The sequence below is a fragment of the Scyliorhinus torazame genome, chromosome 4 (assembly GCF_047496885.1).
Source record: "Scyliorhinus torazame isolate Kashiwa2021f chromosome 4, sScyTor2.1, whole genome shotgun sequence".
Taxonomy (NCBI): Eukaryota; Metazoa; Chordata; class Chondrichthyes; order Carcharhiniformes; family Scyliorhinidae; genus Scyliorhinus; species Scyliorhinus torazame.
This window is the reverse complement of record NC_092710.1, coordinates 372,398,275-372,411,847: the sequence shown is the minus strand read 5'-3', so window position 1 is coordinate 372,411,847 and position 13,573 is coordinate 372,398,275. Positions and strand designations below refer to the sequence as shown.

At 50.5% G+C, this 13,573-nt stretch overlaps 1 protein-coding gene across 8 annotated transcripts in view; it reads left to right on the top strand.

The window, feature by feature from the left end:
* The window catches only part of LOC140411246 (kinesin light chain 1-like), a 669,745-nt gene that overhangs the window by 648,482 nt on the left and 7,690 nt on the right, over positions 1-13,573 (top strand). For all 8 annotated transcript variants that reach the window (XM_072500365.1, XM_072500366.1, XM_072500367.1 and 5 more), the window contains one exon: positions 12,588-12,712. In XM_072500365.1, coding sequence (XP_072356466.1) covers positions 12,588-12,712 — 125 coding nt within the window. The remainder of the gene's footprint in view (positions 1-12,587; positions 12,713-13,573) is intronic.

Here is a 13,573-nt window from a genome sequence, read left to right as displayed (position 1 = left end):
ACTGTCAGAGGGTCAGTACTGAGGGAGTGCTGCACTGTCAGAGGGTCAGTACTGAGGGAGTGCCGCACTGTCAGAGGGTCAGTGCTGAGGGAGTGCCGCACTGTCAGAGGGTCAGTACTGAGGAGGTGCTGCACTGTCAGAGGGTCAGTACTGAGGGAGTGCTGCACTGTCAGAGGGTCAGTACTGAGGAGGTGCTGCACTGTCAGAGGTTCAGTACTGAGGGAGTGCTGCACTGTCAGAGGGTCAGTACTGAGGGAGTGCCGCACTGTCAGAGGGTCAGTACTGAGGGAGTGCCGCACTGTCAGAGGGTCAGTACTGAGGGAGTGCCGCACTGTCAGAGGGTCAGTACTGAGGGAGAGCTGCACTGTCAGAGTGTCAGTACTGAGGGAGTGCCGCACTGTCAGAGTGTCAGTACTGAGGGAGTGCCGCACTGTCAGAGGGTCAGTACTGAGGGAGTGCTGCACTGTCAGAGGGTCAGTACTGAGGGAGTGCTGCACTGTCAGAGGGTCAGCACTGAGGGAGTGCTGCACTGTCAGAGGTTCAGTACTGAGGGAGCGCTGCACTGTTAGAGGGTCAGTACTGAGGGAGTGCCGCACTGTCAGAGGGTCAGTACTGAGGGAGTGCCGCACTGTCAGAAGGTCAGTACTGAGGGAGTGCCGCACTGTCAGAGGGTCAGTACTGAGGGAGTGCTGCACTGTCAGAGGGTCAGTACTGAGGGAGTGCTGCATTGTCAGAGGGTCAGTACTGAGGGAGTGCTGCACTGTCAGAGGGTCAGTACTGAGGGAGTGCTGCACTGTCAGAGGGTCAGTACTGAGGGAGTGCTGCACTGTCAGAGGGTCAGTACTGAGGGAGAGCTGCACTGTCAGAGGGTCAGTACTGAGGGAGTGCCGCACTGTCAGAGGGTCAGTACTGAGGGAGTGCTGCACTGTCAGAGGGTCAGTATTGAGGGAGAGCCGCACTGTCAGAGGGTCAGTACTGAGGGAGTGCTGCACTGTCAGAGGGTCAGTACTGAGGGAGTGCTGCACTGTCAGAGGGTCAGTACTGAGGGAGTGCTGCACTGTCAGAGGGTCAGTACTGAGGGAGTGCCGCACTGTCAGAGGGTCAGTACTGAGGGAGTGCTGCACTGTCAGAGGGTCAGTACTGAGGGAGTGCTGCACTGTCAGAGGGTCAGTACTGAGGGAGTGCTGCACTGTCAGAGGGTCAGTACTGAGGGAGTGCTGCACTGTCAGAGGGTCAGTACTGAGGGAGTGCTGCACTGTCAGAGGGTCAGTACTGAGGGAGTGCTGCACTGTCAGAGGGTCAGTACTGAGGGAGTGCGGCACTGTCAGAGGGTCAGTACTGAGGGAGTGCCGCACTGTCAGAGGGTCAGTATTGAGGGAGTGCCGCACTGTCAGAGGGTCAGTACTGAGGGAGTGCCGCACTGTCAGAGGGTCAGTACTGAGGGAGTGCCGCACTGTCAGAGGGTCAGTACTGAGGGAGTGCCGCACTGTCAGAGGGTCAGTACTGAGGGAGTGCCGCACTGTCAGAGGGTCAGTACTGAGGGAGTGCTGCACTGTCAGAGGGTCAGTACTGAGGGAGTGCTGCACTGTCAGAGGGTCAGTACTGAGGGAGTGCTGCACTGTCAGAGGGTCAGTACTGAGGGAGTGCTGCACTGTCAGAGGGTCAGTACTGAGGGAGTGCTGCACTGTCAGAGGGTCAGTACTGAGGGAGTGCTGCACTGTCAGAGGGTCAGTACTGAGGGAGTGCTGCACTGTCAGAGGGTCAGTACTGAGGGAGTGCGGCACTGTCAGAGGGTCAGTACTGAGGGAGTGCTGCACTGTCAGAGGGTCAGTACTGATGGAGTGCCGCACTGTCAGAGGGTCAGTACTGAGGGAGTGCCGCACTGTCAGAGGGTGAGTACTGAGGGAGTGCTGCACTGTCAGAGGGTCAGTACTGAGGGAGTGCTGCACTGTCAGAGGGTCAGTACCGAGGGAGTGCTGCACTGTCAGAGGGTCAGTACTGAGGGAGTGCTGCACTGTCAGAGGGTCAGTACTGAGGGAGTGCCGCACTGTCAGAGGGTCAGTACTGAGGGAGTGCTGCACTGTCAGAGGGTCAGTACTGAGGGAGCGCTACAATATCTGACTTCTGGATGAAGATGTTAAATTGAGGTCCCACCTGCTCTTTCAATGGATTTATAAGCTCCATGCCACTATATTGGAGAAGAGAGAAGGCGTCCCCGGAGTCTGAGCCAATGATTATCCTTCAAACAACACAAGTGTCAAACAATGGCTATCTCCTACAAGAGAGGATCTCACCACCGCCCCGTGACATTCAATGTCATTCCCATCGCTGAATCCCCACAATCAACATCCTGGGGGTTACCATTGATCAGAAACTGAACTGGACCCAGCCACATTAATACTGTGGCTACCAGGGCAGGTCAGAGGCTACATCGGTAGAAAGAGGGATGAGGTCTTGTATCAAGAATTCAAGGAGTTGGGCAGTCGATAAAACCTCACAGATTGTAATCTCGGGATTACTCCCAGTGCCAATGCTAGTGAGTCCAGGAATAGGAGAATAGCGCAGATGAATGCGTTGGTGCTGGCGGGATGGTCTTAGATTCCTCGTCTATTGGGACAGTTTTGGGAGAAGGCGGGACGGTCTATATCTGAACCAGAGAGGGACTAGTGAGGTTTGCAAGTGCTGGTGGGAGGAGTTTAAATTAATTTGGCAGGGGGAGGGGACACAGACTGTGAGCAGAATAGGGACTGCATAACATAGAAAAGCGATCAGGTCAGAGGGAATACAGCGGTAGTAAGTTTCAGGAGAGTAAGACGAGGCTGAATGGCCTCTACTTTGATGCCCGGAGTATTACAGGTAAAATGAATGAGCTAAGGGCGATGGTTGACATGTGGAATTATGATATAGTAGCCATCACGGAGACATGTTGAGGGAGGCGCAGGGTTGGCATTTTAACATCCAGGGATACAGAGTCTTCAGGAGGGACAGGGCAGGGGGCAGAAGAGGGGGAGGCATTGCACTATTTGAGTTAAGGAGTCAGTTATAATAATAATCACTTACTGTCACAAGTAGGCTTCAATGAAGTTACTGTGAAAATCCCCTAGTCGCCACATTCCGGCGCCTGTTCGGGGAGGCTGGTACGGGAATTGAACTCGCGCTGCTGGCATTGTTCTGTATTACAAGCCAGCGATTTAGCCCATTGTGCTAAACCAGCCCCTTATTGCTTTAATGAGAGATTTGTGGGCAGCAAGGTATCACAGTGGTTAGCACTGTGGCTTCACAACTCCAGGGTCCCAGGTTCAATTCCCGGCTTGGGTCACTGTCTGTGCGGAGTCTGCACGTTCGCCCCTTGTCTGCGTGGGTTTCCTCCGGGTGCTCCGGTTTCCTCCCACAGTCCAAAGACGTGCAGGTTGGGTGGATTGGCCATGATAAATTGCCCTTAGTGACCCCTTAGGCGGGGTTATTGGGTTACGGGGATAGGATGGTAGTGAGGGCTTAAGTGGCTTGGTGCAGACTCGACGGGCCGAATGGCCACCTTCTGCACTGTATGTTCTATGTTCACCCTGGGGGTGGCATCAAATTAAGCTTTGTGGTAAAGCTCAGGAACTAACAAGGGACAGCCACATTTTTAGGTGTTTGTTATAGTCCCCAGATAGAGGGAAATTGAGGGGAAAGTATGTGCGCAATTCACGGAGGGTTGTAAAAATCCTCATCAGCATCATCCAACTGTAAGTTTCCCTTTACGTCTGCCAATTTTAACTGATTGTCATGTTTCATGGCCATTTTCTGAAGTTCAAACTCTCTTTATCTTTTTCCCTGATCTGTATCTCCCTTTCTCTTTTTTTTTCTCTCTTTTTTTTCCCCTCTCTCTTTCTTTTTCCTCTCTATCTCTTTCGTATTCAAGCTGCTTTAATTCTTTCTCATGTTCCATTTGTTTAACTTGTAACTGAATTTTTGCCATATCCAATGAGATAAACTGTATCTCAGGCAACTTTAAACGCTCAGCCACCCCCATAATTACCTCATCTTTTCGCATTTTGTCAGGTGTTAACTGCAATGTTTGTGCCAAATCTAACAGTCTGCTTTTAGTCTCTGTCCGTAAGGTATTGCGTGTGACCGTCTCCACCCCCAAAAACTTCAGAGCCTCTGAAAGAGCCATTGTCCACAACACACTCCCCACTTAAACTGAAATACCACACCTGAAAAGCAACCACAATATGCTCACCCCTCACTGTCTTTCAGTTCACTGAGCCAATCCAATAGATAGACTTTTATCCCCCTCGAGCCCCCAATTTGTTATGGGCCAGGGTTTAGAGAACCCCAAAGTGTATCATGGAGTTCACCTGACCCACAACTTTTAATAGATTGTGGTATGGGGAGCACACGGCCCATTCTACAGGTGTGGTACAGCAGAAATGAAAAAGTATTTTTTGAAACAAAACAATGTTTATTCTGTGAACTAATGTTACTCTTTTTAAAACATACAGTGAATATCTTAGCAACCTTTAATTCAAATACAACCCCCAAAGAATACAACACTAAGTAATCCTTTAAGCTTTCCTTTTAACATCCATAAGACTTAAAAACACCTGTTTACAGAAAGACATCAGGTTTAAATTCATTACTGAGAACAGTTACCATGTTGAAATCAGCAAATGGCACTCATAAGCTTGCAGAGATTCACACACATCCTGCTGTGATTGCAGCTTCTCCAAAACTAAAATGAAACCAAACCCACCCTGCAGCAAAAAGCCTAAAGCGAAAGTAAAAAGCTGACAGACAGCCCAGCTCTACCCACTCTCTGGAATCACTGCAGTAATAAACACCCATTTCTTGAAGGTAGTCTCACATGACACTTGGGTCACAGGAAGATATAGGGCAGAAAAATGGCAGATGGAATTTAACCCTGCAAAGTGTGAGGTGATACGCTTTTGAAGGAGTAATGTAACAAGGAAATATTCAATGAATGGCAGCACACTGGGAAGTCTTGAGGAACAAAGGGACCTTGGCGTATTTTTTTTTTTTAAAAATCGCTTATTGTCACAAGTAGGCTTCAAATGAAGTTACTGTGAAAAGCCCCTAGTCGCCACATTCCGGCGCCTGTTCGGGGAGGCTGGTATGGGAATTGAACCGTGCTGCTGGCCTTGTTCTGATTTACAAGGCAGCTGTTTAGCCCACTGTGCTAAATCATTTAGCAATAGATCTCTGAAGGCAGAGGGCAGGTTAATAGGGGGGGTGGAAAAGGCAAATGGGACACTGGCTTTTCTCAATCGGGACAGAGATTACAAAAGCAGGGAGGTGATGTTGGAGTTGTACAGAACATTGGTGAGGACACAGCTGGAGTACTGTGTGTAATTCTGGGCACCACATTATAGGAAGGAGGGGGTGCTGGAGGGGGTGCAGAGGAGGTTCACCAGGATGTTGCCTGGGACGGAACATTTCAGTTATGAAGAGAGGTTGGGGCTTGGGTTGTTTTCGCTGGAGCAGAGAAGACTGAGGGGCGACCTGATTTTTAAAAATAAATTTAGAGTGCCCAATTATTATTTTTTTCCAAATAAAGGGCAATTTAACGTGGCCAATCCACCTAGCTTGCACATCTTTGGGTTGTGGGGGTGAAACCCACACAGACATGGGGAGAATGTGTAAACACGGACAGTGACCCAGGGCTGGGATTCGAACCTGGGTCCTCGGCGCCGCAGTACCAGTGCTAACCACTGTGCCACATGCCGCCCTTAGGGGTGACCTGATTGAGCAGCACAAGATTATGAGGGGCCTGGACAGGGAGCAGCTGGTCCCCTTAGTCGAAGGGTCGGTTACGAGGGGGACACAAGGTCAAGGTGAGGGGCGGTAGGTTTAGGGGGGATTTGAGGAAAAACGTTTTTCCCCAGAGGATGGTGAGGGTCTGGAACGCGCTGCCTGGGAGGGGGGTAGAGGTGGGCTGCCTCACATCCTCTAAAAACTACCTGGATGAGCACTTGGCTCGTCAGAACATTCGAGGCGATGGGCCAAGTGCTGGCAAGTGGGATGAGGGGGGCAGGTCAGGGCCTTTCATGTTCGGGGCAGACTCGATGGGCGGAAGGGCCTTTTCTGCGATGTATTATTCTGGGAATCCTGTGGTGAGTAACTCACCTCCTGACCCCCCCAAAGCCTGTCCTACAAGGCACAAGGTACAAGGCACAAGTCAGGAGTGTGATGGAATACTCTCCACTTGCCTGGATGAGCGCAGCTCCAACAACACTCGAGAAGCTCAACACCATCCAGGACAAAGCAGCCCCGCTTGATTGCTCCCCTTCCACAAACATTCAAACCCTCCACCACCGACACACAGTGGCAGCCGTGTGCACCATCTACAGGATGCACTGCAGTAACTCACCAAGGTTCCAAACCCACGACCACCACCATCTAGAAGGACAAGAGCAGCAGATACCTGGGAACCCCACCACCTGGAGGTTCCCCTCCCAGTCACTCACCACCCTGACTGGGAAATATATCAGCCGTTCCTTCACTGTCGCTGTAAATGTCCTGGAGCTCCCTCCCTAACAGCACTGAACAAAGAACAAAGAAATGTACAGCACAGGAACAGGCCCTTCGGCCCTCCAAGCCTGTGCCGACCATGCTGCCCGACTAAACTACAATCTTCTACACTTCCTGGGTCCGTATCCCTCTATTCCCATCCTATTCATGTATTTGTCAAGATGCCCCTTAAATGTCCCTATCGTCCCTGCTTCCACCACCTCCTCCGGTAGCGAGTTCCAGGCACCCACTACCCTCTGCGTAAAAAACTTGCCTCGTACATCTACTCTAAACCTTGCCCCTCGCACCTTAAACCTATGCCCCCTAGTAATTGACCCCTCTACCCTGGGGAAAAGCCTCTGACTATCCACTCTGTCTGTGCCCCTCATAATTTTGTAGACCTCTATCAGGTCTCCCCTCAACCTCCTTCGTTCCAGTGAGAACAAACCGAGTTTATTCAACCGCTCCTCATAGCTAATGCCCTCCATACCAGGCAACATTCTGGTAAATCTCTTCTGCACCCTCTCTAAAGCCTCCACATCCTTCTGGTAGTGTGGCGACCAGAATTGAACACTATACTCCAAGTGTGGCCAAACTAAGGTTCTATACAGCTGCAACATGACTTGCCAATTCTTATACTCAATGCCCCGGCCAATGAAGGCAAGCATGCCGTATGCCTTCTTGACTACCTTCTCCACCTGTGTTGCCCCTTTCAATGACCTGTGGACCTGTACTCCTAGATCTCTTTGACTTTCAATACTCTTGAGGGTTCTACCATTCACTGTATATTCCCTACCTGCATTAGACCTTCCAAAATGCATTACCTCACATTTGTCCGGATTAAACTCCATCTGCCATCTCTCCGCCCAAGTCTCCAAACAATCTAAATCCTGCTGTATCCTCTGACAGTCCTCATCGCTATCCGCAATTCCACCAACCTTTGTGTCGTCTGCAAACTTACTAATCAGACCAGTTACATTTTCCTCCAAATCATTTATATATACTACAAAGAGCAAAGGCCCCAGCACTGATCCCTGTGGAACACCACTGGTCACAGCCCTCCAATTAGAAAAGCATCCTTCCATTGCTACTCTCTGCCTTCTATGGCCTAGCCAGTTCTGTATCCACCTTGCCAGCTCACCCCTGATCCCGTGTGACTTCACCTTTTGTACTAGTCTACCATGAGGGACCTTGTCAAAGGCCTTACTGAAGTCCATAAAGTGCAGGTGTACCTACACCACACAGAGGGCAGCGGTTCAAAATGGCACCTTCTCAGGGGCAATTAGGAATGGACAATAATTGCTGGTCTAGCCAGCGAAACACACATCCTGTAAATGAATTTAAAGAAGTTTTGAAGACACAGCCCCCAATTTCTCAGTCAATGTTAAAGGCACAGTCCCCGTTTCCTCTCAGCCAGTGTTAAAGGCACAGTCCTCGTTTCCTCACAGCCAATGTTAAAGCCACAGTCCCCGTTTCCTCACAGCCAGTGTTAAAGGCACAGTCCTTGTTTCCTCACAGCCAGTGTTAAAGAAAGAAGAAGAAGAAGAAAATCGCTTATTGTCACAAGTAGGCTTCAAATGAAGTTACTGTGAAAAGCCCCTAGTCGCCACATTCCGGCACCTGTTCGGGGAGGCTGTTACAGGAATTGAACCGTGCTGCTGGCCTGCCTTGGTCTGCTTTCAAAGCCAGCGATTTAGCCCTGTGCTAAACAGCCCCTCACAGCCAGTGTTAAAGGCACAGTCCCCATTTCCTCACAGCCAGTGTTAAACAGTCCCTGTTCAAAAAAGGGACTAGGGATAACCCTGGGAATTACAGGCCAGTTAGTCTTACTTTGGTGGTAGGCAAAGTAATGGAAAGGGTACTGAAGGATAGGATTTCTGAGCATCTGGAAAGACACTGCTTGATTAGGGATAGTCAGCACGGATTTGTGAGGGGTAGGTCTTGCCTTACAAATCTTATTGAATTCTTTGAGGAGGTGACCAAGCATGTGGATGAAGGTAAAACAGTGGATGTAGTGTACATGGATTTTAGTAAGGCATTTGATAAGGTTCCCCATGGTAGGCTTCTGCAGAAAGTAAGGAGGCATGGGATAGTGGGAAATTTGGCCAGTTGGATAACAAACTGGCTAACCGATAGAAGTCAGAGAGTGGTGGTGGATGGCAAATATTCAGCCTGGAGCCCAGTTACCAATGGCGTACTGCAAGGATCAGTTCTGGGTCCTCTGCTGTTTGTGATTTTCATTAATGACTTGGATGAGGGAGTTGAAGGGTGGGTCAGTAAATTTGCAGACGATACGAAGATTGGTGGAGTTGTGGATAGTAAGGAGGGCTGTTGTCGGCTGCAAAGAGACATAGATAGGATGCAGAGCTGGGCTGAGAAGTGGCAGATGGAGTTTAACCCTGAAAAGTGTGAGGTTGTCCATTTTGGAAGGACAAATATGAATGCGGAATACAGGGTTAACGGTAGAGTTCTTGGCAATGTGGAGGAGCAGAGAGATCTTGGGGTCTATGTTCATACATCTCTGAAAGTTGCCACTCAAGTGGATAGAGCTGTGAAGAAGGCCTATGGTGTGCTCGCGTTCATTAACAGAGGGATTGAATTTAAGAGCTGTGAGGTGATGATGCAGCTGTACAAAACTTTGGTAAGGCCACATTTGGAGTACTGTGTACAATTCTGGTCACCTTATTTTAGGAAGGATGTGGAAGCTTTGGAAAAGGTGCAAAGAAGATTTACCAGGATGTTACCTGGAATGGAGAGTAGGTCTTACGAGGAAAGGTTGAGGGTGCTAGGCCTTTTCTCATTAGAACGGAGAAGGACGAGGGGCGACTTGATAGAGGTTTATAAGATGATCAGGGGAATAGATAGAGTAGACAATCAGAGACTTTTTCCCCGGGTGGAACAAACCATTACAAGGGGACATAAATTTAAGGTGAAAGGTGGAAGATATAGGAGGGATATCAGAGGTAGGTTCTTTACCCAGAGAGTAGTGGGGGCATGGAATGCACTGCCTGTGGAAGTAGTTGAGTCGGAAACATTAGGGACCTTCAAGCAGCTATTGGATAGGTACATGGATTACGGTAAAATGATATAGTGTAGATTTATTTGTTCTTAAGGGCAGCACGGTAGCATTGTGGATAGCACAATTGCTTCACAGCTCCAGGGTCCCAGGTTCGATTCCGGCTTGGGTCACTGACTGTGCGGAGTCTGCACATCCTCCCCGTGTCTGCGTGGGTTTCCTCCGGGTGCTCCGGTTTCCTCCCACAGTCCAAAGATGTGCAGGTTAGGTGGACTGACCATGATAAATTGCCCTTAGTGTCCAAAATTGCCCTTGGTGTTGGGTGGAGGTGTTGAGTTTGGGTAGGGTGCTCTTTCCAAGAGCCGGTGCAGACTCAGTGGGCTGAATGGCCTCCTTCTGCACTGTAAATTCAATGATAATCTATGATTAATCTAGGACAAAGGTTCGGCACAACATTGTGGGCCAAAGGGCCTGTTCTGAGCTGTATTTTCTATGTTCTATGTTAAAGGCACAGTCCTCGTTTCCTCACAGCCAGTGTTAAAGGCACAGTCCTCGTTTCCTCACAGCCAGTGTTAAAGGCACAGCCCCTGTTTCCTCAGAGCCACTGTTAATAATAATCTTTATTGTCACAAGTAGGCTTACACTAACACTGCAATGAAGTTACTGTGTAAAGCCCCTAGTCGCCACATTCCGGCGCCTGTTCGGGTCACAGAGGGAGAATTCAGAATGTCCAAATTACCTAACAGCACGTCTTTCGGGACTTGTGGGAGGAAATTGGAGCACCCGGAGGAAACCCACGCGGACACGGGGAGAACGTACAGACTCTCCACAGACAGTGACCCAGAGCGGCAGTGCCCACATGGTAGAACTCTTGCGAGTTCTGACAGGCAGAGAGATCTGGGCATGTCCACCGATCGCTGAAAGTGGCAACGCATGTGGAGAAGGTGGTCAAGGCGGCGTACGGCGGGTGGGTGCGTCTGTCTGGGCTCCAATATGTGATAACCATCGATTCGCCCCCGGATACATGGTTGGCGGGTTTCGAACATGGGGAGGGGGGGGCGATATGTTCCTGGAGGGGAGCTTTGCGAGTTTGAGGGCCTTGGAGGAGAAATTTGGGCTGGTCAGGGGAAATGACTTTAAGTACTTACAGATGCGGGACTTTGTACGCAGACAGGCCCCATCCTTCCCACGACTCCCGCCACTAGGGATTCAGGACAGAATAGTCTCCAGAGGAGAGGGTAGAGTCTCGGATATCTAAAAGGTGCCCATGAAGGGGGAAGAGGCCCAGACGGAGGAACTGAAACTCAAATGGGAGGGGGAGCTTGGCGGGGAGATGGAGGATGGGGTATGGATGGAAGCTCTGAGTAGGGTAAACTCAACCGCAACATGTGCCAGGCTCGGCCTGATTCTGTTTAAGGTCGTTCACCGGGCCCACATGACGGTGGCTCGGATGAGCAAATTCTTTGGGGTAGAGGACAAGTGTGCTAGATGCGCGGGAGGACCAGCGAACCATGTTCACATGTTTTGGTCATGTCCTAAGCTTAGGAGGTACTGGGAGGGATTTGCGGGGGTCATGTCCCGGGTGCTGAAAACAAGGGTGGTGATGATTCCAGGGGTGGCAATATTCAGGGTTTTGGAAGACCCGGGTGTCCAGGGGGAGAAAGAGGCAGATGTTCTGGCCTTTGCTTCCCTGATAGCCCGGCGACGAATACTGCCGGCCTGGAGGGACTCAAAACCCCCGAAGACCCAACTATGGCTTTCGGACATGTCAGGTTTTCTGGGTATGGAAAAAATTAAGTTCGCCTTGGGGGGGATCTGTACTGGGGTTCGCCCGAAGGTGGCAACCATTCATCGACTTCTTCGTGGGAGAGTGAACGTCAAGGGGGGGTGGGGAGATTACAGTAGAGTAGGAGGGATAAACAGGCGGGCAGTGTTGGTGGGAGAGGAGCAGGCATGTGCAGTATGGTTTGATTGGAGTATTGGTTTTATATTGATGTTTGCATATTTCTGCTATCTGTAACTGTTTACAATGCCAAAAAATACCTCAATAAAATTGTTTGTTAAAAAAAAAGAAGGCATTCGGCATGCTGGCCTTCATCGGTCGGGGCATTGAATATAAAAATTGGCAATTCATGCTGCCGCTGTACAGGACCTGAGTTAGGCCTCATTTGGAATGTTGTGTACAATTCTGGTCGCCACACAACCAGAAGGATGTGGATGCTTTGGCGAGGGTACGGAAGCGGTTTACGAGGATGTTGCCTGGTATGGAGGCGATTAGCTATGAGGAGAGGTTAGATAAACCCGGTCTGTTCTCACTGGAACGACGGAGGTTGAGAGGCGACCCGATAGAGGTCTACAAGATTATGAGGGGCATGGACAGAGTGGATAGTCAGAGGCTCTTTCCTGGGGCAAGAGAGTCAAGTACTGGGGGACATAGGTTTAAAATGCGTGGGGAAAAGTTTAGAACAGATGTGCGAGGCACGTTCTTTACACAGAGGGTGGTGTGTATGGACCGCGCTGCCTGGGGAGGGGGTGGGAGCAGGTACGATAGCGGCAGTTAAGGGACATCTAGACAAATATATGAATAGGGTGGGAATAGAAGGACGGACTCTAAGTTCAGACGGGTTTAGTTTAGACAGGTACCATGTTCGGCGCAGGCTTGGAGGGCCGAAGGGCATGTTCCTCTGCTCTATTGTTGTTCTTTATCCCATCAATGAATAAAAAAAGACAGGTACTTTAGTCCAGATTTATTGAATTAATTAAATTTAAAATCCCCAGTTCCCGTTCTGGGATTTGAACTGATTTTTCAGATCATTTGTCCGGGCCCCTCGATTACTGCCTGGTAATTTAACAATGAGCTACTGATGCAGAGAATCAATGTTTAACAGTGCGATGCTCCAGCCATTTGTAGCTGGTTTGGGTCAGTCGCTTTCTTTCCAAAAGGGTTTGATTTTCCTGCGGTTTCTACATGTGGGACGATCTCGGGTAAGTGCAGTGGGAGGGGGAAGAAAGAACACATTGTGCTGGGGTTAACCGTATCTCTACGTCCACTCTGTAGGATGGCAGTGGGACTCTGAGACGGAGTGGTTCCCTCGGTAAGATCCGCGATGTTCTCAAACGCAGCAGCGAGATGCTGGTGAAGAAACTACAGGGAAACGGGCCCCCGGAGCCTAAACATCCCAGGTACAACCTCCACAGAGGGGCGAATTACTCGGTGGGGAAATTAAGGAGTGCTCATCTGAATGGGGAAGCAGGGAAGGGCTTTGCTAAACGGAGGAGTTACCGCTGCCCCCTCAGAGGGAATGTTACACCCTGAGAGTGAATGTCTCTCTCTGTGAGGAGTTACCGCTACCCACTGAGAGTGACCGTTGTAGCCTGAGAGGGAATGTCTCTCTCTCTCTCTCTCTGTGAGACTGTGTTACTCTCACGGGGTGAATGTTACTCCGTGGGGGTGACGGTTACTCCGTGGGGGTGAATGTTACTCGGTGGGGGTGACTGTTGCTCCGTGGGGGTGAATGTTGCTCCGCGGGGGTGAATGTTGCTCCGCGGGGGTGAATGTTGCTCCGCGGGGGTGAATGTTGCTCCGCGGGGGTGAATGTTGCTCCGCGGGGGTGAATGTTGCTCCGCGGGGGTGAATGTTGCTCCGCGGGGGTGAATGTTACTCCGCGGGGGTGAATGTTACTCCGCGGGGGTGAATGTTACTCCGCGGGGGTGAATGTTACTCCGCGGGGGTGAATGTTACTCCGCGGGAGTGAATGTTACTCCGCGGGAGTGAATGTTACTCCGCGGGGGTGAATGTTACTCCGTGGGGGTGAATGTTACTCCGTGGGGGCGAATGTTACTCCGTGGGGGTGAATGTTACTCGGTGGGGGCGAATGTTACTCCGCGGGGACGAATGTTACTCCGTCGGGGGTGACGGTTACTCGGTGGGGGCGAATGTTACTCGGTGGGGGCGAATGTTACTCGGTGGGGCGAATGTTACTCGGTGGGGGTGAATGTTACTCGGTGGGGGTGAATGTTACTCGGTGGGGGTGAATGTTGCTC